Raw genomic sequence first — 24,996 nt, forward strand, 5'->3', positions numbered from 1 at the left:
CAAGACCGAGGTCAAGTCAGACAAAAAGAATGTCCACACGTGTGTCCCCTTTCTGGGAAGACGTTGCAGTTCACTGTTAACAGGCTTAGCGGCCCGACTTTCTCTCCCTCATGGCCGCCCACACACCTGAGTCTCCCCCCGATGTCCCCCCGTCGGATCCCACGGGAGGGAACGTAATGCTGGTGAAGCACACGCCTCCAGCCCCATTCTCGTTTTTTGTCGCAGTAAACACACTGAGCATGCCCACTTGGGGGAGACAGTCCCCACCCCAGCCCCTCCCGCACGACGCCCCTGGAGGACGCAGCCTCCGTCCTGGCCAGCGCCCCCGCCCTCCTGGGCGGGCCCCGGCGGCGGGGCCACTCGACCCCCCCCCCCCCGGCCTGTGTGCTTCCGGGAGTGGTGCCCGGACTTCCGGGGACGGCGGGCACGCCTTCCCCTGCCCGCGACGGTGGCATTTGGGAACAGGCCAGGCCCCTGCAGGGAGGGAGAACAGAGCGAGGCTCTGGTGGCTGGAGAGACGAGCGGGTTGCCAGGCTCGCCGGGTCGAGCGGCTGGGGCCAAGCACGTGAGGACCCGCGCGGGAGCTTGCTTGGCTGGTGCCAGTCGCTGGGCCCACCCGCAGAGAGCCCGGCTCAGTGGGACCAGGGCGGGATGAGGAATGCACCTCACTGTGGTCGCGCCCTGTCCGGGGACTCTGACCAGGGACTTGCAGGACTCTGAAGAAACCCTCAGAGGAGAGTTGCAGGTCAGGAACCAGGAAGGGCCCAGAGACAGGAGATTGTTCTGGCAAGGGGGGACAGTTCCTGGTTAGCCACCCCTAAAAATTCCCAGCGGGCAGGCAAGCACCCCACAGCACCCCCCTGCCTGGGTCCCAGCCCAGGCTGGAGGTCCCCAGCTGACCCTAAGATCGTCCATCGCTTCCCTGGGCTGCGCTGGGGTGAGTGCCACTGCCTTGAAAGTCTTACCTTTTGAGCGAAAATCTATGGCAGCCCCGGGGAGCTCCCAGCCTCGCGGCAGGGGCCCTGAGCCTGCCCCTGCCCACTCCCCGCCAGGATCCCAGAACCCCCGGGGCGGGGGACGTGCCCGCTCACCCCCACCCTCACCACATCTCTGCTTCTGACCCCAGGGCCGGGACCCCCTCGGATGAGCTAAGGAGGGTCCCAGATGATCTGCCTGGAGAGGGGCCCATGAAGAGCCGCAGGCCATGGGGCCCCCTGGAGGGCCCGGGGAGGAAGTCGGGTCCTCACAGGTGACCCGTTCCTCTCCAGGCCCACGTCCTCGCCTTTCAGAAAACCTCCTGGGACCCCGCGGCTTGCACAAGTCACCCTCTGGGCTGACCCCAGGGCTGCCCGCTTCCAGAGCCCACACGCCACCCTCGCCCCACCGCGCCCAGATCTCTGCCTGTGTGAGTCGCTTGAGGGCTGAGGGCTGAGGGGTCAAGGGCAAAGGACATGAGCCCAGAGCTGGGTCACGAACAACAAATGGAGGGGGGACACTGGCGGGAGCTAGAAGCGGACCCAGGGGGGATTTGGGTGGGACCCGGACCACCCTGTGAAGTGTCTGGACTGGAGGGCTCACCTTGGGAGCCAGTCCCGCCCCGCCGTTCGTTCATTCAGTGATCACAAACGCAGCATCTGGGCCGAGTCTGGACTCGGGTAGACCTGAGCTGCAGCTTCCTAATCCACAGCTCATCTGTAGATCACCTAGAGGGGCACAGCGGGAGTCTAACAGGAAGAACTGCTAAGTGCGCCACTAAAAGCCTTTTGTCCGCGTTAACTCGTTTACTGCATAACGGATGTCGAGCATCTGGGTCAGCGGCTGGCACACAGGAGGGCCTCCAAGAAATGGCAACCGACTGATGACACGGACGTGCAGGGAAGCAAGTGGATTCCGGAAGTCCTGGCCGAATGCCTGCCTTGCACAGCTGCCGGCGAATCCAACAGCAGTGCCCGCGGTGGCGCTCACTGTGTGGGGGCGGTCGCTAGACCTTGGACGGCACGTGGGGAGAGGAGGCTGGGGCCGCAGGCACGCGGGGTTGAGCTCTGCGGAGCCGGCGAAGCTCCGTGCGCTGGCAGTGCCAGTAGCGGGCCCAGAGTGTGCTGCCAGCTCGGCTTCCTGGGCCGTTAGGAGTGGGCTTGGCATTTTTGGAAATGCCCAAAGAGGACCCAAAAAATAGCTTCAACGGGAGCGCTCCTTCCCCTCCCATGTGAGAATCCAGGCGTGCCATCTGGGGCGGGTCTGGGGGCTCAGACCCCCACCCTGTCCAGCGCCTCCCGGCAGCCCTCGTGGGCCCAGGCGGCAGTGGTCGCTCTCCGGGCAGAAGGAGCTGCTGCGGGCTAGAGCTCTCCTAGGGAAGCTCAAGCAGCTGCGGCCGCCCTCGCTGCCCTCTTGCCGCCACTTCTGGCCACGCCTCCCTGGAAGGCAAGCGGGGAATCATCCCCCCGTGCGGGCAGGCCTGTGGCGATCGCCCCCCGACTGTGGGAAAGCCTGTGGTGGGGGCCATCCCAGATGTGGGTGGAGCCTGGAGTCTTCCCGACTGGGGAGGGAGCCAGGAAATGTAAAAAGTTCTATTACTATGGATATTAACATGGATATTCTACTAATGGATATTAATTACTCTTCTTCCATAGTAATAGAATTGCTTATGAAAATAGTACACAAGAGGGTCCAAAGTGGAGTTTTGGCAGTGGGGGTAGAAAAGGGGAGACAAAGCAAGAGGCATGCTGGGGCTGCTTGCCAAGGGGTCATGAACTCATGTCGGTGGGCTGGGACTGGTTTCTTTTCCTAATGGACCAGGAAAGAAAGAGAACGCATCGAGCGTATCAAATGGAACAGGGAGCGGATACGGCTCAAGCGCCGGAGCACATGCTTCCCACGTGGGAGGTCCCGGTTCAGTTTCCGGTGCCTCCTTTAAAAAAAAAGGAAAAAACAAGCAAACATTCCTCAGTCGAGGAGCTCTGGGTCTGCAATCTGTCTCAAGTCTGGCAATTGATTAAAGGGCCATGATTCTCTGCATCTGTAATTTGAGTTAGGGTTTTATTCACTCAACCCAGAACTCTTCTGTTTATACAGACCCAGAGGAAATTTAGTAGCCTGCCCATCTATTTCATTGCTAGGTGCCCCATGTTGAATTAGGCAATGCCATAACTCTACATGACTCAGACTATTTTGAGTTCTTTTATGAATCTGCCTTTCACTGCAGTAGCCACATCCACCTTGACTTTGGCAATTAACTGCCAATACTTGACTTTCCCCAGAGCGCCATCCGATCATTCCCATAATGTTTAAGGATTCTAATTCCGCTACAGCCGTCCTACAGTAATATCTGGACTACAGAGAAGAACAACTACGGAGTTTTTCAGGGAAGATGGAGTTAGTCTTACAAATTTATTCCTCACAGTCCTGGTTAAAGGTGTGTCCTCTGGACATTCCTGGGGTGGGGGCAGCTCTCAAATGGTAAATCCATTCTAGCGTTCCAATCTCTCTAAGCCTTTGAATTCCCTCTTCTACTGTGAACCAGGGCAAATCAGGCATCTCCACCTCAGACATGCTAGGCCATCTTTTGGTCCATGTTTCAGTCTGCCACCCAAACAGAGCCCTTCATAGTCCCTTGAGCTACAGCACTGAATCTAGAGCTTCTGCTTAGTGGGCCCATATCAATAAAGTTAGCCTGATCCAACTTTGTATTCCACCATGATCCCATATCCTTATTATACATCCCCACACATATTCCCCCGATTTCTGTCTATATAAGTTGGAAAACTCATGCAGTTCTTTTAGAGTATAGCATACTCCCTCCTGGGTCACGCTTTGTACTTTACCCTTTGGGGGCTTGTTGGATTTTAGACTAGTAATAGGTCTGGAAGAGAAGAGGGGTGGTGGGGGTAAGGAGAAGGATTAGAAATGCCTTGCAAGCTACTGACCTCAGGGCCTTCCTTTGCATTTCATCTGCTGAGAGAGGATTAATCTCTTCAGGCAGGGGTTGGAAAGCAGATTCCTCAGGGCAGGGGGGAGGAGGACGGTGCATGCTGGAGTTTGGCTGGTACCTGCCTCAGGGCTGGAAGGAGGTCCTGGCTCCTGGGGGCAGGCCATCACAGGTTTATCTGGCAAAGTCTCAGCAGAATTTAGGGTTCCAATATCCCCACCAATATCATCATCAACCCATGTCTCCATCACAGTCCTCAGGGTTCCACTCCTTTCCAATCAATGCCTTCATTTCAACAGCAGACACCCTGCAGGGTTGAGATTTTAGTTTCCTTTGTAACTCTGCTGCTCCAACAATGAGACTCTGAGTCTGATTTTCAGAAATCTCAAGTCTGTTGCTACATAACACAAGATTTTCTTTCAGAGCACACATAGAAACTTTCACATCATTTATGTGGCATTTAAGTTGCAAATTTGAAAGCTTCAGCTCATCCCTTTTTTTTAAAGATTTATTTATTACACCCCTCCCCCCCCCCCCCCCCCCCGTTGTTTTGCACTGGCTGTCTGCTTTCTGTGTCCATTCACTGTGTGTCCTTCTGTATCTGCTTGTCTTCTCTTTAGGGTCACTAGGAGCCAATCCTGGGACCTTCCAGAGTGGGAGAGAGGTGCTCGATCTCTTGCACCACCTCAGCTCCCTGGTCTGCTGCATCTCGCATTGTCCCTACTCTGTGTCTCTTTTTGTTGTGTCATCTTGCTGTGGAGATCACCATGCAGGACAGCATGCCTACACAGGCCAGCATTCCTGCGTTGGCCAGTACACTGTGTGGGTCAGCACTCCACGTGGGCCACTCTTCACACAGGCCACCTCACCATGTGGGCCAGCTTGCCTTCACCAGGAGACCCCAGGAATTAAATCCTGGACCTCCTATATGGTAGATGGGAGCCCAGTCGCTTGAGCCACATCTGCTTCCCAACAGTCCTTTCTTTTCTAACTGTATTCAGAGTATCTAGGAGGAGCCAGCCAAATTCATTGTATCTTTTGATTTCATAAAACTCTGTTAAGGTGTTGAAAACACTCTCACCCGGATCCTTGCCTCTCACAAGCATGGAAGTAGGGGAATCCAGAGGTGATATTTTGCTAACCCATGCTGTGGACTGTCAGTGTCTTCTTGGTTATTGGAAAGGGAGTCATTAGTACCTTGAGTCCAATTAGAGAGCCAATTGCAAAACTCCCAGAACCACCTCAGAAATTCCATGTTTAAGATTGTGTTTCTCAAGAACCACTCCTGGTACCTAGCTGTATTAGACAGGGTTCTTTAGAAAAATAGAATTAGCAGAAGATATCTGTAAATAGTATGAGATGTTATAAAATTCTCTCATATGACCATGGGGATGCACCAGGCCAAATTTCACAGGCAGGCTGCAAACCAGGGGCTCCAGTGAAGGTCCTTGATGAGTTCCCAGGAGATGGTGGCTGTCTGAGGTAGAGCTGGGAAAACCTCTCTGAATGCTGAGATCACTTCCCCTTTTAAGGCATTCAACCCACTAGATAAAGCATCACTCATTGCTGATGGCAGTCTCCTTGGTTGATCGTAGATGTAATCAGCCATCTATGCAATCAACTCACTGATGATTAAAGTCCATAAATGTCCCTGTATTATAATTAGCCCAGTGCTTGCTTGATCAAACAACTGGGCACAATTTCCTGGCCAGTTGACACATTAGCCTAACCATCACATGTGGTGTATGATGTTATTTTCTTATGTTGAACCACCTTTGCATACCAGGAATAAATCCTGTTCATTAGAATGATTGGTTTAATTTTCTTTTCTTGTAGTATCTTTATCTGGCTTTGGTATTATGGTGATGTGGGCTTCATAAAATGTATTGGGTAATTTTCCTTCCTCTCTAATTTTTTTGAAGAGTGTAAATAGGAATAGTGTTAATTCTTGGTAGAGTTTACCTGTGAAGCCATCTGGTCCTGGACTTTTTCTTTGTTGAGGGATTTTTAATGACTGATTCAATTTCTTTATTTGTGATTTATTTGTGATTTGTGTTAAGTTCTTTTATTTCTTGTAGAGTCAGTGTAGGTCTGTGTGTTTTTAGGAATTTGTCTTTTTCATCTAGGTTGTCTAGTTTGTTGGCATATAGTTTCTCATATTAACCTCTTATGATCCTTTTTATTTCTGTGGGGTCAGTGTAACATCCCTCCTTTCATCTCTGATTTTACTTATTTGCATCTTCTCTCTTTGTTTCTTGATTAGCCTAGCAAAGGGTTTGTCAATTTTATTATCTTCCCAAAGAACAGCTTTCACTTTTATCTTCTCTATTTTTTTTTAGTTCTCTATTTCATTTATTTCTGCTCTAATCTTTATTATTTCTTTCTTTCTGCTTGCTTTGGGAATGGTTTGCTGTTGTTTTTCTAGTTTCTCTAGTTGTTCAGTTAGATCTTTTATTTTAGCTGTCTCTCCTTTTTCAGTATAGGGGTTTAGGGCTGTAAATTTCCCTCTCAAGACTGCCTTCACTGCACTCCATAAATTTTGCTGTGTTCTCGTTTTCACTCATCTCAATATATTTACTAATTTCACTTACAATTTCTTCTTTGACCCAAATTGTTTAGGAATGTGTTTTTCAGCCTCCACACATTTCTGAGTTTTCCCCTTTTCCATCTATTATTGATTTTTTCCAGTTTTATTCCATTATGAGCTGAGAAGATACTTTGTGTAATTTTTCTTTTTTTAAAGATTTATTTATTTATTTCTCTCTGCCCCCCACCCCAGTTGTCTGTTCTCTGTGTCTTTTGCTGCATCTTCTTTGTCCGCTTCTGTTGTTGTCAGCAGTATAGGAATCTGTGTCTCTTTTTGTTGCATCATCATCTTGTTTGTTGTGTCAGCTCTCCATGTGGGCGGCACCATTTCTGGGCAGGCTAAACTTTCTTTCACACTGGGCGGCTCTCCTTACGGGGTGCACTCCTTATGCATGGGGCTCCCCCACGCGGGGATACCCCTGTGTGGCAGGGCACTCCCTGCTCGCATCAGCACCGTGCATGGGCCAGCTCACCACATGGGTCAAGGAGGCCCGGGGTTTGAACCGCGGACCTCCCATGTGGTAGATGGATGCCCTAACCACTGGGCCAAGTCTGCTGCCCTGTATAATTTCAATATTTTAGAGAAGCGGACTTGGCCCAGTGGTTAGGGCGTCTGTCTACCACATGGGAGGTCCGTGGTTCAAACCCCGGGCCTCCTTGACTCATGTGCACCTGGCCCATGCGCAGTGCTGATGCACGCAAGGAGTGCCTGCCACGCAGGGGTGTCCCCCGTGTAGAGGAGCCCCACGTGCAAGGAGTGCGCCCCGTAGGGAGAGCTGCCTAGCGAGAAACAAAGTGCAGCCTGCCCAGAAATGGTGCCGCCCACACAGAGAGCTGACACAACATGATGACGCAACAAAAAGAAACACAGATTCCCGTGCTGCTGACAACAACAGAAGTGGACAAAGAAGAAGACACAGCAAATAGACACAGAGAACAGAGAACAGACAACTGGGGTGGGGGGAAAGGGGGAGAAATAAATAAATAAACCTTTTTTTAAAATTTTCAATATTTTTATATTTATTGAGACTGGCCTTATGACCTAACATGTGGTCTATCCTGGAGAAAGATCCATAAGCACTTGAGATGAATGTATACCCTGCTGATTTGGGACGTTCTGTAGATGCTTGTTAGGTCTAGCTCGGTTATCTTATTGTTCAAGTTCTTTGTTTCCTTGTTGATCTTCTGTCAAGTTGTTCCAATAATGTGAGTGGCATGTTGAAGTCTCGAACTATTACTGTAGAGATGTTTATTTCTCCCTTCAGCTGCAGCTGTAGCTTTAACTCACAACTTTGCCCTTGAGATTCTCTTCCTTTGCCCCTCTCTCTCATGGATGGTGTCCAGCCTCCCCTGGTGTCCTAAACCCTAGATGATGTTTTCCAGGCTGTTTCTGCCTGTCCTCTGGCTTCTTTTCTGGGAGAGGAGAGAGTCCCATGTCTGTGCAGTCTGCCAGCATCCCAGAAGTTCCCCCACCTGCTTGGGAATCACATCCCAATTCCCTCTTGAGGAACCGCCTTCCTCCCAGGGGTCTGGATGCCATCACTCTGTGAGTGGCAGTCACCTATGGGGAAGACTGTTCACCCAGAGGGAACAGCAGGAGTGAGCTGGATGTGTGTGGGGAGCGAAGGGGAGAGAGGCTGGATGAGGCCAGAGGGAGCCTGATGAGGAGCTGGGATTTCATTCTGAGAATGTCACCCCTTGACCTCAGAAGAGACTGAGAACTTACCTCCATCAGCCCTCATACCTACACCTGCCCCCAGATGCCTGGAATCCTTTCCGTCTCCTCCACAATGCATTCTATTGATTCCACCTCCAGGTTGCCCTCATCCTTCTGCTCCCTGACCTCGGTGGTCCCCGCCTTGTCCCATCACACCGGGGCAACCACACCTGCCCCTCAGTCCCCAGCCACCACAGGGAGCCTCGAAAGCTTCAAGCACTGTAGCCAGGTCCTGGCTCAGAACCCTCTGGGTTTCCCATCACGTTCAGCGTGAAATCCCAATTCCTCTCCAGGATCCAGGATGCCCCCAGCCCGCTCCTTGCCTCTGCCTGGAACAATTTCCCTTAAACCTCCACAGGATGGGCTCCTCTCACCCTTCTGGCCTCCATTCAGATGCCGCCGCCTCCCACAGGCCCTCCCTGACCGTCCTTATCCCTTATCCCCGCCCCTCTCATCCGGTTCTACTGCCTTCACAGCCTTTATGCTCAGAAATGCTCTGCTGTCATTGCTGCTTGTTCTTTTTAACGTTTCTATTCTGTCCCCTCATCCCCACCTCCTCCAGAACGTGGGCCAGGGCTCTCCCTGGCACCTAGGACAGCGGCAGGCACGTAAGAGGCATTTGCTCGAAAAATACCTGGTGGAGGAATGGATGAGTGGACTGGACAGCATCTGGGGTGGGGGGTCTTTCATAACATGTCCCGCCAAGCTGGCCCATCCAACACTCTCCTTGGAATCTGGATTGTGAGCTGTGCGGTTGAAGGAGAGAAAGCATTTCTTAAGGAGAGAAAGCATACTGTGTCTGCGGGGATGTTCCCACTCCCAAGACGCCCAGGAGTCGCCCACTTTCTTATTTTTTCTTTGATCTTATGAGCATCCCCATAACGTTCCAGCAAATTCCCTTTTTGCTTACGTTTGCCAGGGGTGGTACGGGACGGCTGGGGGGGGGGGCGGGAGTTGCAACTGGTCTCCCAAATGATATACCCTCAGTCGCCGTGAATTTTGCACTAAGGTTCAGAAGGGATTCTCAGACCCCTGAAGCCCACCCTGGATTGGGAGCCGCGGTTTTAGAGGTTTGGCAGCTGCAGTACCAGGCCGGGAGGAGAATCCTCGGAGTGTGCCGGCGCCGCGGTGCAACCGAGCCATCCTGCTCCCGGAACTCGCCGCCACCAGCGCCCCCCTTACCTGCTTCCTGGAAAGTGCCAGACCCTCGACTGACACAGCAGAGCCTTTGAGTCTAGAACTGCTTTTTTACCAACTGAATTTTGCGTTCTTCCTGTCCTTTGTCGCCCTCCAGTGTTCACCGTCTGACATCGCCTCTTCCTTTTTATCTGCAAGCTCAGATAACTTGACGGGAAGTTCAGTTAGACTCTCAGACAAGGAGGCCGTTTTGTTTACTAAATTGCAGCAATACAGTGATAGGAAAGACAGCAATCGCCAGAGTGAAAGAGCTAGCTTCCTTTATCCTCCTTTTCTCTTCCTCAAATAGTCCCTATTTATCTACAGTAGCTAAGTATCTCCCAATGAGATACTCAACAATTCCGAATGGAAAAATTGTAACCTGGCAGACATCATGTAAACCAAGTGATCGAATTTATGCTCAGTATGGAACTAATTGACCTCTGTGTCACTCCTGCCAAATGTGGTGACCTGAATTAAATGATGAGGAAACCCCAGACAGACTCAAAACTAAAGGGCATTCTACAAAATAACAGGCGGTACTCAGTAGAAGCGTTAGGATCCAGAAGTCTAAGACCAAAGAGCTGTTCCAAATTTAAGATTAGATACAACGTCTAAACGTGAAGCTGGAGCCCGGGCTGGAGCCTGGAGCAGGAAAGGGCGCTAGCGGGAAGCGGGTGACGCGCGAGTGAGGCCTGGACACCGGTGAGCAGCACCGTGTCAGCGTCAGCTTCCTGGTTTGGGCCACTGTAGAGTGGCCACGTGAGATGTGAACGCTTGGGAAAGCAGGGTGATGAGCATGTGGAATTCTCTGTGCTGTTTTTGAAACTTTTCTGTACGTCTGAATTTATTTCGAAATGAAAAGTTAATAAACTGAAAGCTGGCGTCTCTTCCCCGTTGCAGGCCATACTCAGCTGCTGCAGAATACGGGCTTGCGCGAGGGAGGGAATCCAGAAGAGGCGCCTCCGTGTGCCGGGGGGGTCCTGAGGCACCCCAGGGTCCCCCAAGGGGTCCTCTTGTCAGGAACTCAGCCCTGGGGGCTGAGGGAGGACAGGGAAGGGGGCGAGCAGGGAACACCTGCTCAGACCTCAACACCAGGCATTAGCGGGGAGAGGGAGAAACCCGGACAGATGGGTTAGCGCAAGCCGAAGGCCCCTTGTCCAACCTGCTTAGTTGTCCAGACGAGGAAGCCAAGACACAAGCAGGGGGACTAGACCCCAGGACTCCCCATCTTCAAGCCAGGACTTCTATCAGCACCGTGGAAAGAAAACCTCCAAAAGTTTTGGGTGCTTTCAAAGAGTCTGAGCCTGCTGCCTTCCCAGGCTCTGTGCCTGGGTGAGTACAGCGTCAGATTCGAGACAGGCCATTGGCTGGTCAGCCCAGGAGTCTGTCAACACCACAGAAAACAAGCTGAGAGACCCCTCAGACTCCTCAGCTCCTGCTCCCTTCCTGCAGGCCTGGCACCACCACTCAGCTAAGTCTTCCAGAAGCCCTGAGGTCACCTTGACCCCTCCTTCCAGCATCCTTCCCTTAAGCACTCAGTCGCCACCTCTTCCAAGACACTTCTTTTATTTTCAGATTTATTTATTCCTCCCCCTGTTGTTTATGCGCTGTCTGCTCTCTGTGTCCATTCGCTGTCTGTTCTTCTGTGTCTGCTTGTCTTCTCTTTAGGCGGCACTGGGAACCGATCCTGCGACCTTCCGGAGTGGGAGAGAGGCGCTCAATCTCTTGCACCACCTCAGCTCCCTGGTCCTTTATTGTCTCTCCTGTATCTCTTTTTTGTTGCTGCATTATCTTGCTGTGCCAGCTCTCCACTCAGGCCAGGACTCCTGCACGGGCCAGCACTCCGTGTGGGCCAGCGCTCAGCTCAGGCCAGCGCTCAGCTCGGGCCAGCTTGCCATGCGGGCCAGCTTGCCTTCACCAGGAGGTCCCGGGAATCAAACCTTGGAGCTCCCATGTGGTAAGACAGAAACCCAATCACTTGAGCCACATCCACTTCCCCCAAGCTACTTTTTTTTTTTCAAGACTTAATTTCTTCCCCCTTCCTCGTCTGCTATCTGTGTCCATTCGCTGGGTGTTCTTCTGTGTTTGCTTCTATTCTCATTACTCGGCTCCGAGAACCAATCCTGGGACCTTCCAGAGTGGGAGAGAGATGATCATTCTCTTGTGCCACCTCAGCTCCTTGGTCTAGTCTGCTGCACCTCTTATTGTCTCTCCGTGTCTCTTTTTGTTGCATGATCTTGCTGCGCCAGCTCTCTGCACGGGGCAGCACTACTGTGCGGGGCTGCACTCTTGTGTGCGCCAGCACTGCGCGTGGGCCAGCTCACCACAGGCCAGCTTGCCTTCACCAGGAGGCCCTGGGCATCGAACCCTGGACCTCTCTATGGTAGACAGGAGCCCAACTGCTTGAGCCACATCCGCTTCCCTCCAAGCTACTTCTTGACACAGAATGTCTCAACTTCCTCTGCCTCTCCCACGTCTCTCTTGCACGTTCCCAAGGGGACTGACTACAGCCAGCCACATAACTGTCAGCTCTCTGAGAGCAGAGACAGAATGTCTGCTCACCCCTACGTGTCCCAAATGTGTGGCACAATGTTGCCACGACACGTTAGGTGCCATCAGTGTCTACGGGAACTTGGGGCAAGTTGGGTGACCTAGGTGTGATATAAACTTCTCCTCCACCTCCCCCTGAAATCTTTCGTAAAATTCATACCCCTTGCCAATGTTTCTGGAATTGAATTTTGGTTTCTAGGGAAGGTACACTATGCCTGGCCTCAAAGAGGGCAGTGAGCAAAAGCTGGGGCAGCTCAAGCCCCATCCCATGCTGGGTATTTTTTAATTAACTTTATGGAGCTACAAGCCACGTGTAACAAAATGCACACACAGTTCAATAAGTTCCATCGAATGCGTATGTCTGTTGACTACCCCTGCCCTCATCAAGATTTAGAACATCTCCGTCACCCAGGAAGTTCCCTTGGGCCCTGTCCCGTTAAGTCAATCACTGCCCTCAGCCCCAAGCACCCCCAGCCTTGCTTGCAGTCCTACTTCTACCTGTTCTGGAACTTCATATAAATGAAGCACAATGTGTCTTTTGTGTCTCGCTGCTTCACCCAGCACAGTGATCCTGGGGTTCATCTGTGCCATTCCATGGAGCAGTTCATTCCTTCTTATTGCTGTATCCCATTGCATGGATGGAGCAGTTTGTCCATTTTCCTGTTGATGGACATTTGATCATCCCTTTATCTTTTCATACCCCTCTGGCACTTTGCTGCTCTCCCTTTACATCAAAGAAAAAAAAAAAACAGGCTCAGGCTTATCACCTTGGCAGGCAATAGAATCTACCTGGAATTTAAAAATGTAACAGAAACCCACTACTTAGCTTGACCCTCCCCCATCAAAAAAAAAAAAAAAAAGGAAAAGGAAAATTAATGTTAGAAGGTGCCTGGAATGTGTCACTGAGCAAAGATAGGGATTGGGAATCCTGGGCCACTCCAGCTCCCATCACTTCTCACCCTGGCTGCAGATCAGGTCATGGAGAATGTGGTCATCCAACTTAGCAGGATCCAGGCCCAGCCCTCCAGAGAGGCAGCGCAATGCCAAATTCCTGGAGAGGCACCCTGATGCATCCTCCTTGGGACAGGGTTCCCGCCGGCACAGGCGCGGGGCTGATGTGGGGCACCCGGGAAATCCAGCTGCAGGAGCCTGACCCTGCGGACTCAGGACAGGGGAGGCTGATGAGCAGAGGACACGATCCACAGGGACTTCCCTCAAGCCGCACCCCACTCCGAGCTCCTCGAGGGCGGAAACTGTCCGCCTACTCTCTGGGCCCCCGACCTCAGTGGGGCTGGGCACAGAGCAGACACTTCACAGGCTGGCTCCCTGCGCCGATGGAAAGGTGAGAACTGAATTACAGCTGTGAGGGCCCACATCCCTGGGGCCCAATTACAGAAGGCATTTTCTTCCTGTGATGCAGAGGCAGGTCAGGGTCAGGGCTCAGCCTGGGCTCAGGGATCCTCTGAGACTTGTCCCCTGGTGAGCCAAGGAGGAAGCAGGCAGGAGGTTGGCCAACTAGTTTAGGGGAAACCATCCTGATGGCTCCATTTCCTGCTTCCAACCCTTGAACTTAGAAAAACCCCACACTCCTCACTGTGGCCTTCAAAGCCCTGTGTTCCCTCCCTGCCCTCACCTCAACCTCTCCCCTCTGCTCTAACTGTGCTGACTTCCTCACCGATGCTGCAGCACAGCGAGCTGGTTCCTGCCTAGGGACCTTTGACTTGCTGTTCCGTCTAGAATGCTTCTCCTGCACATCTCCTAAAATGTCACCTCCTCGGAGGGGACTTCCCTGACCAGCAATCTAAAGTACCCCCTCCTTCTGCCACTGTCAAAGTTCGCTGTTTTATTTTCTTTGCACCCCTTGTCACTATCTCTAAGTATTTTTGCTTACTTGTCTATTCTCAGTCTCATGCAAAAGAACGCAGAGCTCCACGAAGGCAGGGTCTGTCCAGCTTACCCCAGGAACGGCAGTGTTCGGAACAGAGCCTGACGCGTACTAGGTGTGGATAATACTATGTAACAAACATCCCCAAAGCTTAAAACAGCAGCCTTCCCTTAGTTTACTTTTCATTGAGGCTGCTGTGGGTGAGAGAAGAGCTAGGCTAAGCGGTTTTTTCTCAGGGCCCGCAATCTCTCCCGCAGTTACAGTCAGTGGCAGGAGCTGGAACAATTAGGGTCGTGGTGGGACGACTGCTTGCTCAGGGCCTGTGTTTGGGGTTCCTCGGGCATGGCAGCCTCGGGGCAGCTGCACTGCTTCCGTGATTGCTGAAGGCTTTAAGAGCAAGCGCTCCGGAGCAGGAACAGAAGGTGCATCCCCGTCCTGGTTGCTGACTAGCCTGAGGTACACCGTGTCATTTCCACTACACTCTACTGGTCAACCAGTCAAAAGCTCACCCACGTTCAAGGGAAGCTTCCTGATGGCAGGAGGGTCAAAGAATTTGGGGTCATCTTTTTTTTTTTTTTTTTTAGGAGGTACTGGGGATTGAACTCAGGACCTCATACACGGAAAGCAGGCACTCAACCAGTGAGTTACATCCACCCCTCAATGATAGGGGTTTTTTTTTTGTTCATTTCTGTATTTAGGAGGTACCAGGGATGGGAATCAGGCGCTCAACCACGTGAGCTACATCTGCTCCCCTGGGGTCATCTTTTAAATGCACCAAAATAGGTAACCAATAACTATGTCTTTACTGAATTCTTTCTAATTTGTTAGAGGGAAGCAGATAAAGGCAATGGAAGGCTCAGGGGACATGATAAATTGTGAAACCAGTGCAAATATTAGTTGGCTCATGAGGCTGACAGATTCTGAGTTTCCCAATGTCCCTTTAAAAACCACAACTGGATTATATTTACCAAGCAATGGCGCCTTTTTTTTTTTGAAGGTTTATTTCTCTCCCTTTCCCCCCCCACCCCCCGCCCCAGTTGTCTGTTCTGTGTCCATTTGTGTGTGTCTTCTTTTTGTCCGCTTCTGTTGTTAGCGGCACGGGAATCTGTCTTTCTTTTCATTGCATCATCTTGTTGTGTCAGCTCTCCGTGTGTGCGGCACCATTCCTGGGCCGGCTGCACTTTCTTTCGTGCTGAGCAGCTTTCCTTTTGGGGCGCACTGCTTGCACATGGGGCTCCCTTATGTGGGGGACACCCCTGCATGGCAGGGCACTCCTTGCGCGCATCAGCACTGCGCATGGGCCAGCTGCACACAGGTCAAGGAGGCCCGGGATTTGAACCGCGGACCTCCCATGTGGTAGACGGACGCCCTAACCACTGGGCCAAGTCCGCTTCCCTGGCATCTTGCTAAGAGTTTCTCAAAGTAGAGGATGAACACAGTGTGTGAAATGACTTTAGAGGTTATGGAAACAAGGCATTAAATGACACTGAATCACATGGATTGGTTATCCTGTTGTCAATTTTTTTTTCACTTCTGTCAAAGAGAAAATTTCGGTTGAGTGTTAATGTCTTTAACATCCCTGTAATCCCTCTTTAATCAAAGAATGAGAGGATGATTCAAGCACAATACCTTGGCAGACAACAGTATCTACCTAGAATTTTAGAACATTTTGTTTCCATATTTATTATTACAATCATTTGTTCATGGCCTAGTAGCTTTCCATTTAAAACAGTAACATAAAGTATATACTTAATATAAATTTAAAACAAATGGACATATAAAGAAAAGTATTAAATTCATTAAAGGCCAGAGGGATCAGCAGTAAGACAAAGGCTGAGAAGACCTACACAAGAGAAGTTTGGGGAAACCTGAATGTAATGAAAACAAGCTACCCAAGTTCTATACAGCGTGGGCGACCAGATGGATTTGATGACCCCGAAGTCCTTTGTAGCACTGACATTCTAGGTATTCCTGGAGAATTTCTAACCCAGGGTCTGTGGTTTGTGCCTGGAGCTGACAGGCAAAATCTAAGGCAGCAGAATCAAGGTGTCTTAGAAAATAAAGTTGGGAGAAATTTTTAATGGTATTAAACACACACACACACACCCACAAGAGTAAATAAAAGTTCCATGTAGTAAGTTCTTGAATGGCATAAGTGCCTAGGTATCTTGTGAACATGCAGATTTGGATTCAGGTCTGAGCTGGGGCCTGGAATTCTATATTCTAATAACAAGCTTCCAAGGGATGCTGATGCTGCTAGAAAGGGGACCACATTTTTTTCTAGAGCAAATATCTGATGTTCTGCTGTAAAAAAAAAAAAAAAAAAAAAAAAGCCTAGAAAAAAATCTGATGTGCTACTCAGGGCTCTAGCCCGAGTTAAAAAAAAAAAAAGATCTGATGTCCTACTGTGCATCTCTTCCCAACTCCGCACTTAGTGACATCACATTAGCAGCTTGGCCAGAGTATTTACACAAAGAAAGTCAGCAAACACTACAAACCAGGACTTAAATGTTTTATTGACTGTCTTCTAGACTTAAGTGATGGAGAAATGCCAGTAAAATTTAGAATAAACTATACACACATACACACATACATGGAATATATTGAACCACACATACATTCGCCCCCCAGAGAACCAGTTGTTAAACATTTACCACAACCCAGTAGTTTGTACGGATACATAAATACGTGTACTCTAGATCATGGGATTGGCAAACTCCTTCTATAAAATGCCAAGGAGTCAATATTTAAGCTTTGTTGGCCAGACTGACTGTCGAAAGGACTCAACTCTGCTCTTGCAGCAATAGGTACTACGCAAACAGGGCTGTTTTGAAATAAAACTTTATTCACAGGCACTGAAATGAGAAATTCACCCAATTTTCATATGCCACGAATAATCTTCTGATTTCTCCCCCAACCATTTAAAAATATATACTCCATTCTTCTCCCGCAGGCCATACATAGTTGGGGAGTCTGACGTGGCCGGTGGGCTGCAGGTACCCTCTTCCAGAGCCTAGAGGAGAAGGCCGGGGCGGGGGGACACAGCCCCAAGGCCGGGGGACCAGCAGGGGCTAAGAGGCCGAGGCTGCCACCAGCCTGGTGTGTCCAAAGGGAACGACCGCGGCGAGCGTGCGGGGGCAGGGGCGGCCGGGGAGCAAAGCGCCGGGGGCTCTGTGCGGCTAAGGGGGCCAAGGCTTCACTCCGAGCTCAGCAGGCCCCTTGGCAGCCTCGTGGGGAGCCGCGCCCTTGACCCGGGCGACTTTTTAAAAAAAAAAAGACTGCTGCAGGAACAGAGCCTGGAGCGCCCCCAGAAGGACAGGGAGGAGGAGGCGAGGATGCCCCAGCCCTCCAGGAGAGAGAGGTGGCCGTGAGGCCTCACGAGACTCCTGCGAGGGGATCTGGGTTAGGTTTCGGAGGCCGGGAACTCAGCACTGCTGAGAGCTTCGCGGCAGGTGCAGAAGGGTCGAGCACGGGCGTCCAGGGCGTCCGCGCTTCTCACCGCAGCGCGGGGCAGAGGAGGAGGCTGGAGGCGCCTCGCGAGGGCCTCGGGGGGCTGGGCCGGCCCGTTGGGGTCCCGGGAACACGGACCCCGAGGCCGGGGCTCTTCCATCTCTTGGTTGTACGACCCTCCCGCCGCCGACCCCTCAGGAAAACTTCTGCCGAGGGACTAAGGCCTCAGGCGGGGGGAAATGAGGCCGGAGGGAAGAACAGGGCGCCCCTCAGCCCCCCAGGGCCCCCCGCCAAGGGCCTGCGCGAGTGGAAAGCCCCCCAGCCCAGCGGTTTACCTAATGGAGGGCCTTCGGTTGCGGCTTCCTCGACGGCTCACTGTCTCCCCGGGAACCCCCTAGAAACGAGCAAAAAGCAGAGGCAGCCAGGACGCCTCCCCACAGCCTCACGAGAACGTTCTCCTCCCAGGCGCCCTCCTGCAACGCGCGCGACATCCGGCGCGCATGCGCCCAGTCCCGCTCACGCCCCACTCTGGCGGCGGGAAAAGGAGGCGGGGGGGGGGGGGGGGACGGTGAGTGCGCAGGCGCGTGCTTGGAGAGCGACGAGGCGGGGAGAGCGAGTAAGAGCGAGACTCCCCGCCGGGCTCAACGCGCAGGCGCGAGCTGCCCGCCTCGCACGGAGTCGGCTTGGGAAGTGCGCAGGCGCGGGAGTTTCTGGCAGAAAGCTGGCGAGCCTGAGCCGGCGCGGAGCCTTGTGGGAGGGCTTAAGGAAGTAAAATGGCGGACCTGGCGAACGAAGGTAGGGGAGGCGCCGTCGGGGGCCAGCTGTCGGCCGGGGAACGGGCGGCGGGAGGCCCAGGGGCCACAGGCCCGAGGCGGTGAGCACCGCGGAGTGCGGGGGTCCCGTCCACTTCTGGCTAGCGGCCCGGCGGCCCCCGCAGCCGCCCCCCATTGCGTCCCCTCAGGCCGGGCTCACCGGCCCGGCCCATCACTCCCGGCAGCCCCGACCCCTGCCGCCGTCCGGCCAGAGGAGCCGGGAGGCCGCCGGGTCCGCGGCCCCGAGCCCCCTCCGCCTCGTAGGCCAGGCCCGGGGCCGAGGGGTGCGGGAGGCGCAACCTGAGTGCCTCGGCCTCGGATGTAAATAGACCATCGGGCCTGGTCGTGGGCCCGAGCGCGCCGCGCTCCTTCCCCGCCCCCTCGTTTTCGGGGAGCTGGCCTTCCCCCGACTTCCCTGGCCTGGCCGGCCTGTTCCCCAATCCTGCGAAGGTCTACATCTCCCGCGGGCCTGCCTCACGCCGAAGACGGAGGAGGTCCGGTTTGTTTTCACCGCCCCCCCCACCCCCCGCCCCAAACTTGTCCTCCCAATTCCCGCCAGTTCCCCCGGCTCCTTGGTGGCAGCTCGAGAGTCGCCCCTCGTCTCCCCTCATTTAGGCCCCGCCGCAGGATCTGGGCCGCTGAAAGCCCTGGCTGCCTTTTGGCATTTTTGCTGCACTTCCAAAGAGAGAGTGCGATTCTCTCTCCTGTGGAGCGCGCTGACATCTCACCTGAGCGTTTTTGACAAGGCTACCGTTCTGAATCCCCCAGAGAGCGCACCTCATGAAGCTGATGTCGGCATAAATCAGCAGTGGTGTTGAGATCGCTGTAGCTTCAGGACTTCCGAGGTCTATTTTTAGCTCCCTCCGTTTCTCGGTGCACCACCGCATGCGGGCGATCTATCTGCCTGGCCCTGATTCCCCGTGCGATGCTCCCTGCTGTTGGAGGGGGGGCCCGAGGTTTCCATACTGAACTGCACAGATATGGGAATAACAACACGTGCTCACACTTGTGGAACACCTGACATGGCCCCACATATGGTTCAAAGTCTTGTCATCTCCGGTAACCCTCACTCCTCCCAAAAGCTCCATCACTTGGGTACCATTAGCCCCGTTTTCTCAATGAGGAAACTGAGCGTGATTAAATCGCTTGTCTGAGGTTACACGGATGGCTTCAGAGCCCCCACTCTTCACCGTATTCTGCTGCATCTCTTTTGTAAGTTAAAGGAGCCTGGGGAGGGTTGAGGCATTCCAACTCATAAGATCCAGTTAAAAGCAGAAGAGGAACTGGATAAATGGGAATCCGTGTTTCATACTTTATGTATTTCATCTTCAGTCCATACCATTTGTTGAACTCAAGGCACATTTATCCAACTGCTGGTTCAACACCTCCATTTGGATGTCTAATAGGCACATCAAAATACGTTCAAAACAAACTCCCCATTCTCCCCCACCCCCCAGAACTGCTCATCTTACAGTCTTTCCCCCATCACTGTAGATAGCAAATCCATTTTGTCCATTGCTGAGGCCAGAACCCTTGTATCTACCCCTGGCTCCCCTCTTCTCTCATATGCCACAGCCAGTTGAACAGTACATCCTGTCAGTTTTTTGTTAAATATTTCCACAAGATAACCACTTCTCAGCCATTCTGCCACCGCTTGGACCTCCCTTTGCACCCTGACACATCTACCAGCTTCTCAACGCAGAAACCAGAAGGACCCCTGACCCCTCCCTCGCCTTCTCTCGCCACTCTCCCTGACTTGCTGTACTCTACCTCCCCTAACTTTCTCAGTCTCCCTCCGAGGCTCCAGATACTCCCTCCTGTAGGCCTGCGGATCTGCTCCTTCTTCCCCATATCCCCTTGGCTTGCTCTCTCAGCTCCCTTCATAACATCTCAAAATTTATTTCATCGTTGAGAATTTCTCTGGCCCCCTATTTTAAATTGTATCCACATTCCCTATCCCCCTTACCCTGCTCCATTTTATTACACAGCACTTAACCACTACCTGACATGCTATAATTTGCTTGTTTGACTGCCGCTCCTCTGGACTAATAAGCTCCACACAGGTGGGGATTTTTATCTTGTGATCATTGATGGATCCCCTAGATCCAGAACAGTGCCTGGCACAGAGTAGCTATCCAGGACGTGGTTGTTGAATGAGTGAATGAACTCCTCAGTAAGGAGGCTCATCGTGAGAGATCACAAGGGAAAATTACGGTTTGCTCTTTTCCAGGGGGTACCATTCCCAGCATATGCTGTATAAATTGTAAACTAAAGAGAAATGGAATGTTTTGTACTCCAGGTCTACCTAACAAATGCCCATACTCACCTGGTAATTTGCCTTGGGCACCAGTGCCTGGAGGGCTTGGGGGAGGGGAATCAAATCTGAGTGGGTTTGGGTGTTTGAGATATCCTTGCCATCCTTTTAATTCGTATGTGTTTCTTGAAGACTCCATGTGTGTACTTAGCTTGTATACCCTTCTAGGATGATTAATTTCATATCGACTATATCAAGTAGGACTTCCTTTCTTAGGCATTTTGAGCCTTTAGGGACTGTCCTGTAATTGTGCTTTCCCTCTTGCTTTTTGAACTCCAGACCCCCTCACTGCTGCTGCCTTTTCAGACTGGGATCCTAAGTTGGCCCATCCTCACACCTGGCTCCCTCCTGCATCCATCCTCTCTGCCTGCCTTCTCTGGGCCTTTGCCACGCCTGTGTCTGCCTGAGGCAGTGGTTGTCCACCCTGGCTGGGCATCAGAATCAACAGGGGAGCTTTCTTGAATGCAGAGAGGCTCAGTATCCTCAGCCCACACAGTCTGATGCTGTGAGGTGTGGGTAAGCCCTGAGCCATATATAGTGAGAAAGCAGCACAAGTGATGGTGCTCTGAGCCAGGGTTGAGAACGACTAGTTAGAATAGTCCAAGGAAACGATTTTCAGTTACATACCCAACACAACATCCTGTTGGCCCTCACTGCCTTGCCAGCTCCTTCGGATAGTAACAGCAGCTCTCCCAACCCTTCCTTGGTAGTCCCCTAGTCTGTGCCTTCTCAAGTCCAGTTGGAATGCTTCTCTCAATGCTTCTTGAATTCGAGGTCCTGGCATCAAAAGGTAACAGATTCCTTGCTGGCCTCATTGGCTCATATGCTGGAAACCTGGGAGACAGTGCAAAGCAGGTGCCTGTCCCTCAGGACTGTTGACATTTGGGCCTGGGTAGTTCCTTGTTTTAAAAGGCCATCCTGTAGCTTGCAAAGTGTTGGGTAGCATTCCTAGCCATCACCTACTCCACGTATTGCCAGGAGCACCCCTGCCCCAAGTCATGACAACCACAAATGTCTCTGTCCAATATCCCCAGGGGGACGGGGTATCCCCTGGGTTAAGAATCATGGTATAAGCGATGATGGGGCCACAAACTTGCCCTAGAGAGAACTGGACTTGTGTTTTGACCCTGTCAGTTATTCTCTGCGGGACTTTGAGCGACCGTCTTCACTTCTTCCAGCCTCGGTTTCCTTATCAGTAAAATGGGAAGAGCGATCATTGTACCTGTCTCAAGGCTGCTGTGAGCATTTGATGAGCTAATGCGCATAAATTATTTAGCACCTCTCTCAGCACACAGTGATAAACACTCAATACATGGTGGCTATTTTTATTACAGCGGACTCAGGTTTTAGACACATTTAGCTTTAAGTGCTCAGGAAACAGCGAGTGAGGGAGAAATGCATCTGAATCGGGCAGGTGACTCCATCCATCCCACTCTGAGAGCAAGCCCCTGATGGGAGGTGCTGGACCCCAGTCCCTGCGGTTCATAGTGTGATCATACGGCTCAGTGCTTCCCACCGCAGGCACTAGAGACAGTCGGGACCAGCTGGTTCTTCCTGGAAGGTGAGGTGGCTGTACGCTGTGCAGCAGCGTCCCTGGCCTCCACCCCTTCCACGCCAGTCGCACACACCCCACCCTCAGTCCTGACAACCAAAAATGTCTCCAGACACTGCCAGGAGACCCCTGGGGGACAGAATTGCCCCCAGTTGAGAACCACCGATCAGACCTCTTTCAGTCTGAGGCTTGAGATTTTCAAGGCTAGTTTCGGCTTTTCTCAGTTTTCACCTTACTTGCTAGTTTAAAATCTAAGCCCTGGGTTAAACGAGACAGCACTGAATTTTTATTAAATAGCTGGAACTCAAATAGTTGGAATCGTTAATTTATTAGATTCTCGCCTCCCCCTGGTTAAAAGGTTCATGAATTTATGTTAAAAATTAACTCCGGGCTTTGTCCTGAGATCAGAATGTGTGCTTCTTCTCAGCCTCCTCTGTCTGCAGCAGATGGGGCCTGATGGCAGCTGAGGCTGCAAAATCTTTATACATTCTAAAGGCGCTTGTTTGGAGACAGAAAAGCATATCTTGTCTGCAAAACTTTTCAACCCGGTCTTCAAACTGCTTCTCAGTTACCCGGGAAACAGCACTGCTTCAACAGTCCAGTTGCCCTACCCTTCCGGGGCGTTAGAGCCCTTGGGGATGTGTGTGTGTGCCTCCTCAGCTGGAGGTGGCTGGAGGAAGGAGAGGCGGCAGCGAGGAGGTGATAATGGGGGTGGGGGCTTTTTAGCTACCGAAGGGATTCTGGCCTCGCGAATCGGAAGTGGGTTCAAGCCTGGAGAGTAGGCTGGCAGCTAGTGGGAGATAAGGCCTATTTGGGGGATCAGAGGAGGGGGTGCCACAACAAACACTGTCGTTGAGAAAGGCAAAGCGGGCAGAGGGGGCGTGGCCTGAGCAGAGCCGATGGGTACTCTCCATGGTACTCTGAGGCAGTCCTGGGGCAGTTCACCACTTGGTGGCCGAGGTGGCAGCAGAGTTTTGCGTTGGTGTGGTTTGTGGGGGGGGGGTGCATTTTTGCCACCCCTGCAGCAGGGCGCCCTTGCCGTGGATCCAGGGGGTCCTGTTCAGTGCAGCTGCCCTAGTCGGTGGGAAGCACCGGAGCCCTGGGCCTCTGTAAGCCCCCGCACGCCACAGCGTGCCTCCCGCGTGGGGCAGCCGTGTTGCTCGCCCTGTCGCACAGCACCGCCGCTCTCAACCTGGGCCGTGTGTTTGGGGAGGTTGTTGAGGACAGTAAAAATCGATGCCCACGTCCCTCGGTTGGAGATCATAGCAGGAGGTCCGGGGTGTCCAGTTTTAAAAAAGCGCCACAGATGTTTTATGACATGAAGCCGGAGTTGAAAACTACAGGCAGAAGTTGGCAGCCTTGCTTGAGGGACAAGCAGAAATATTTAATTTGGTTTATTTAGGGGGGTTTGTTATTTATTAAAGTAGAATTCTCGTAGCACAAAATTAACCGTCTTAAAGTGTGTAGCTGAGTGGCAGTTAGCACTTCCCATCGTGGTGCGTTCTTCCCCTCCCCTCTGTCTAGCTCTCAGAGGTCCTCCTCTATGGGAAGGAAAATCCCGTGCCCACTAAGCCGGCTACCCTGGTCTGCCCCCCCGCCAGTCTGCTTGCTGTCCGTGGGCTTGTTTTTAGGTGGGAGCCAACACTTAAACATTCCGAGACTTCAGGGGGGAAAGCAGTCCAGGTTTTCTGACTTCTTTTGAAAAACAGGAAGACCTGGCTACCCTTGACCTGCGTTGTCACGCAGTAATGATGTGCTGGGAGAGGGGCAGCTGCCGTCGCTCAGGTGGCACCCTTCTCCTCCCCAGTGCCCATCTGCCCTGTCAGCTGAGACCTGGCCCACCTCCTTCGTTTCTGGGGTCTGCTCGCTCGGGGTTGGTATTTGAGTTTCAACTCTGTTATACATAAAGCCTCTTAAGTCTCCGCCTTCTCTGTATCCAGAGTGCTCCTTAGCATATGTAAAGCTCCTGACGGCCTGTAATTAATTCAGGATTCAGTGTACTCGGAGTGCTAGATAATCAGAGAGTAGCACATGGCAGCTGTTTTCAAAGCGGGCCAAGGGACCCCTCCTACCCCACCCCCACCCCGGGAGCCGCAAAGTATTTGCCGTTTTCACTCTCATTCTCTCGTGAATGTACAGTCCACTTCTTTCCAGAGGCTCTAGGATGTGTGATACAGCGAGAGATTGCAGCAGTTAGGCGTCCAGCTGTCTTCTGTGAAGCCAGGCTTTAAAGATTTGTCAAAATCTAAAGCAGTGTCCCTCTTCTCACTACGTTTTTGTGTTTTCAAAAAGTTATTTTTTCACGAGAAATATACTGTGTAGGTAAACCTGTACTGAGTTTACGATCTTAGATAAATTTTGAAATCTTCTTAGTGTCAACTGCCAACACCGTCATACCAGTAGCTGTCACCCGCATTTACAGAGCTCTTTGGGAATCTCTGCGAGTCTTAAACATGGGAAGGGGTCCTGACACCATAGAGTTTGAGAACCGCTGGCATGCGAGTGATGCCTCCATGTGAACGGACCAAGGGTGAGAGCTGTGTGGGATTTCCCGGTCTCTCCAGCCTCCGGAGAATTTTAAACCGGGGCTGGCCGGCGGGCCCCAGTTGACGTCTTGTGGCCCTGGTGGACATGCCTGGATTGACTGTCCTTGGTTTGTAGCTCGCCTCTGCCACTTACCTGCCCCAGAACCGTGGGCAAGCTTTTTGCCCTCTGTTTCTGCATCCGTAAAATGGGAATGATGGTAATCAAGTCTGAGGACTGCCATTTGTGAGAGAAGCCGGGTACTTGACCTGCTGGCATGTGGGTTAGGACCGGCTGTTACTCTTCTAACCGGATGACAGTACGGTTTCTGTACCTCAGCGTTACTGAAATTAGGTCAGCTGTCCGTGGCGATGGGGCTGTCCCGTGCATCACAGGATACTGAGCGGCATCCCTGGCCTCTACCCACTTGATGTGACGCACACACACCCAGTCATGGTAAGGGAAACCGTTTCCAGACATTGCCAGATGTCCCCTGGGGTGGG

General features: G+C 52.3%; 1 protein-coding gene and 1 long non-coding RNA gene across 4 annotated transcripts in view; both read left to right on the plus strand.

The window, feature by feature from the left end:
* Positions 1–396: 396 nt before the first annotated feature.
* On the plus strand, positions 397–10,237 carry LOC131274644 (uncharacterized). 2 transcript variants are annotated; one of them, XR_011646562.1, is made up of 3 exons: positions 406–745; positions 1,269–3,372; positions 9,238–10,237. It is a non-coding gene; the product is annotated as an uncharacterized lncRNA (long non-coding RNA). The 2 variants fall into 2 exon arrangements; XR_009181949.1 differs by lacking the exon at positions 9,238–10,237 and having other exon boundaries at positions 397–745; positions 1,269–5,733.
* Positions 10,238–17,966: 7,729 nt separating this feature from the next.
* The window catches only part of RANBP3 (RAN binding protein 3), a 58,563-nt gene continuing 51,533 nt past the window's right edge, over positions 17,967–24,996 (plus strand). The window contains exon 1 of one of the 2 annotated variants that reach the window (XM_012522005.4): positions 17,967–18,087. In XM_012522005.4, coding sequence (XP_012377459.1) covers positions 18,066–18,087 — 22 coding nt within the window. In that variant the 5' untranslated portion in view covers positions 17,967–18,065. The remainder of the gene's footprint in view (positions 18,088–24,996) is intronic. The other variant, XM_012521995.3, reaches the window with a different exon arrangement.

Source organism: Dasypus novemcinctus, chromosome 19, assembly GCF_030445035.2.
Source record: "Dasypus novemcinctus isolate mDasNov1 chromosome 19, mDasNov1.1.hap2, whole genome shotgun sequence".
Classification (NCBI taxonomy): Eukaryota; Metazoa; Chordata; class Mammalia; order Cingulata; family Dasypodidae; genus Dasypus; species Dasypus novemcinctus.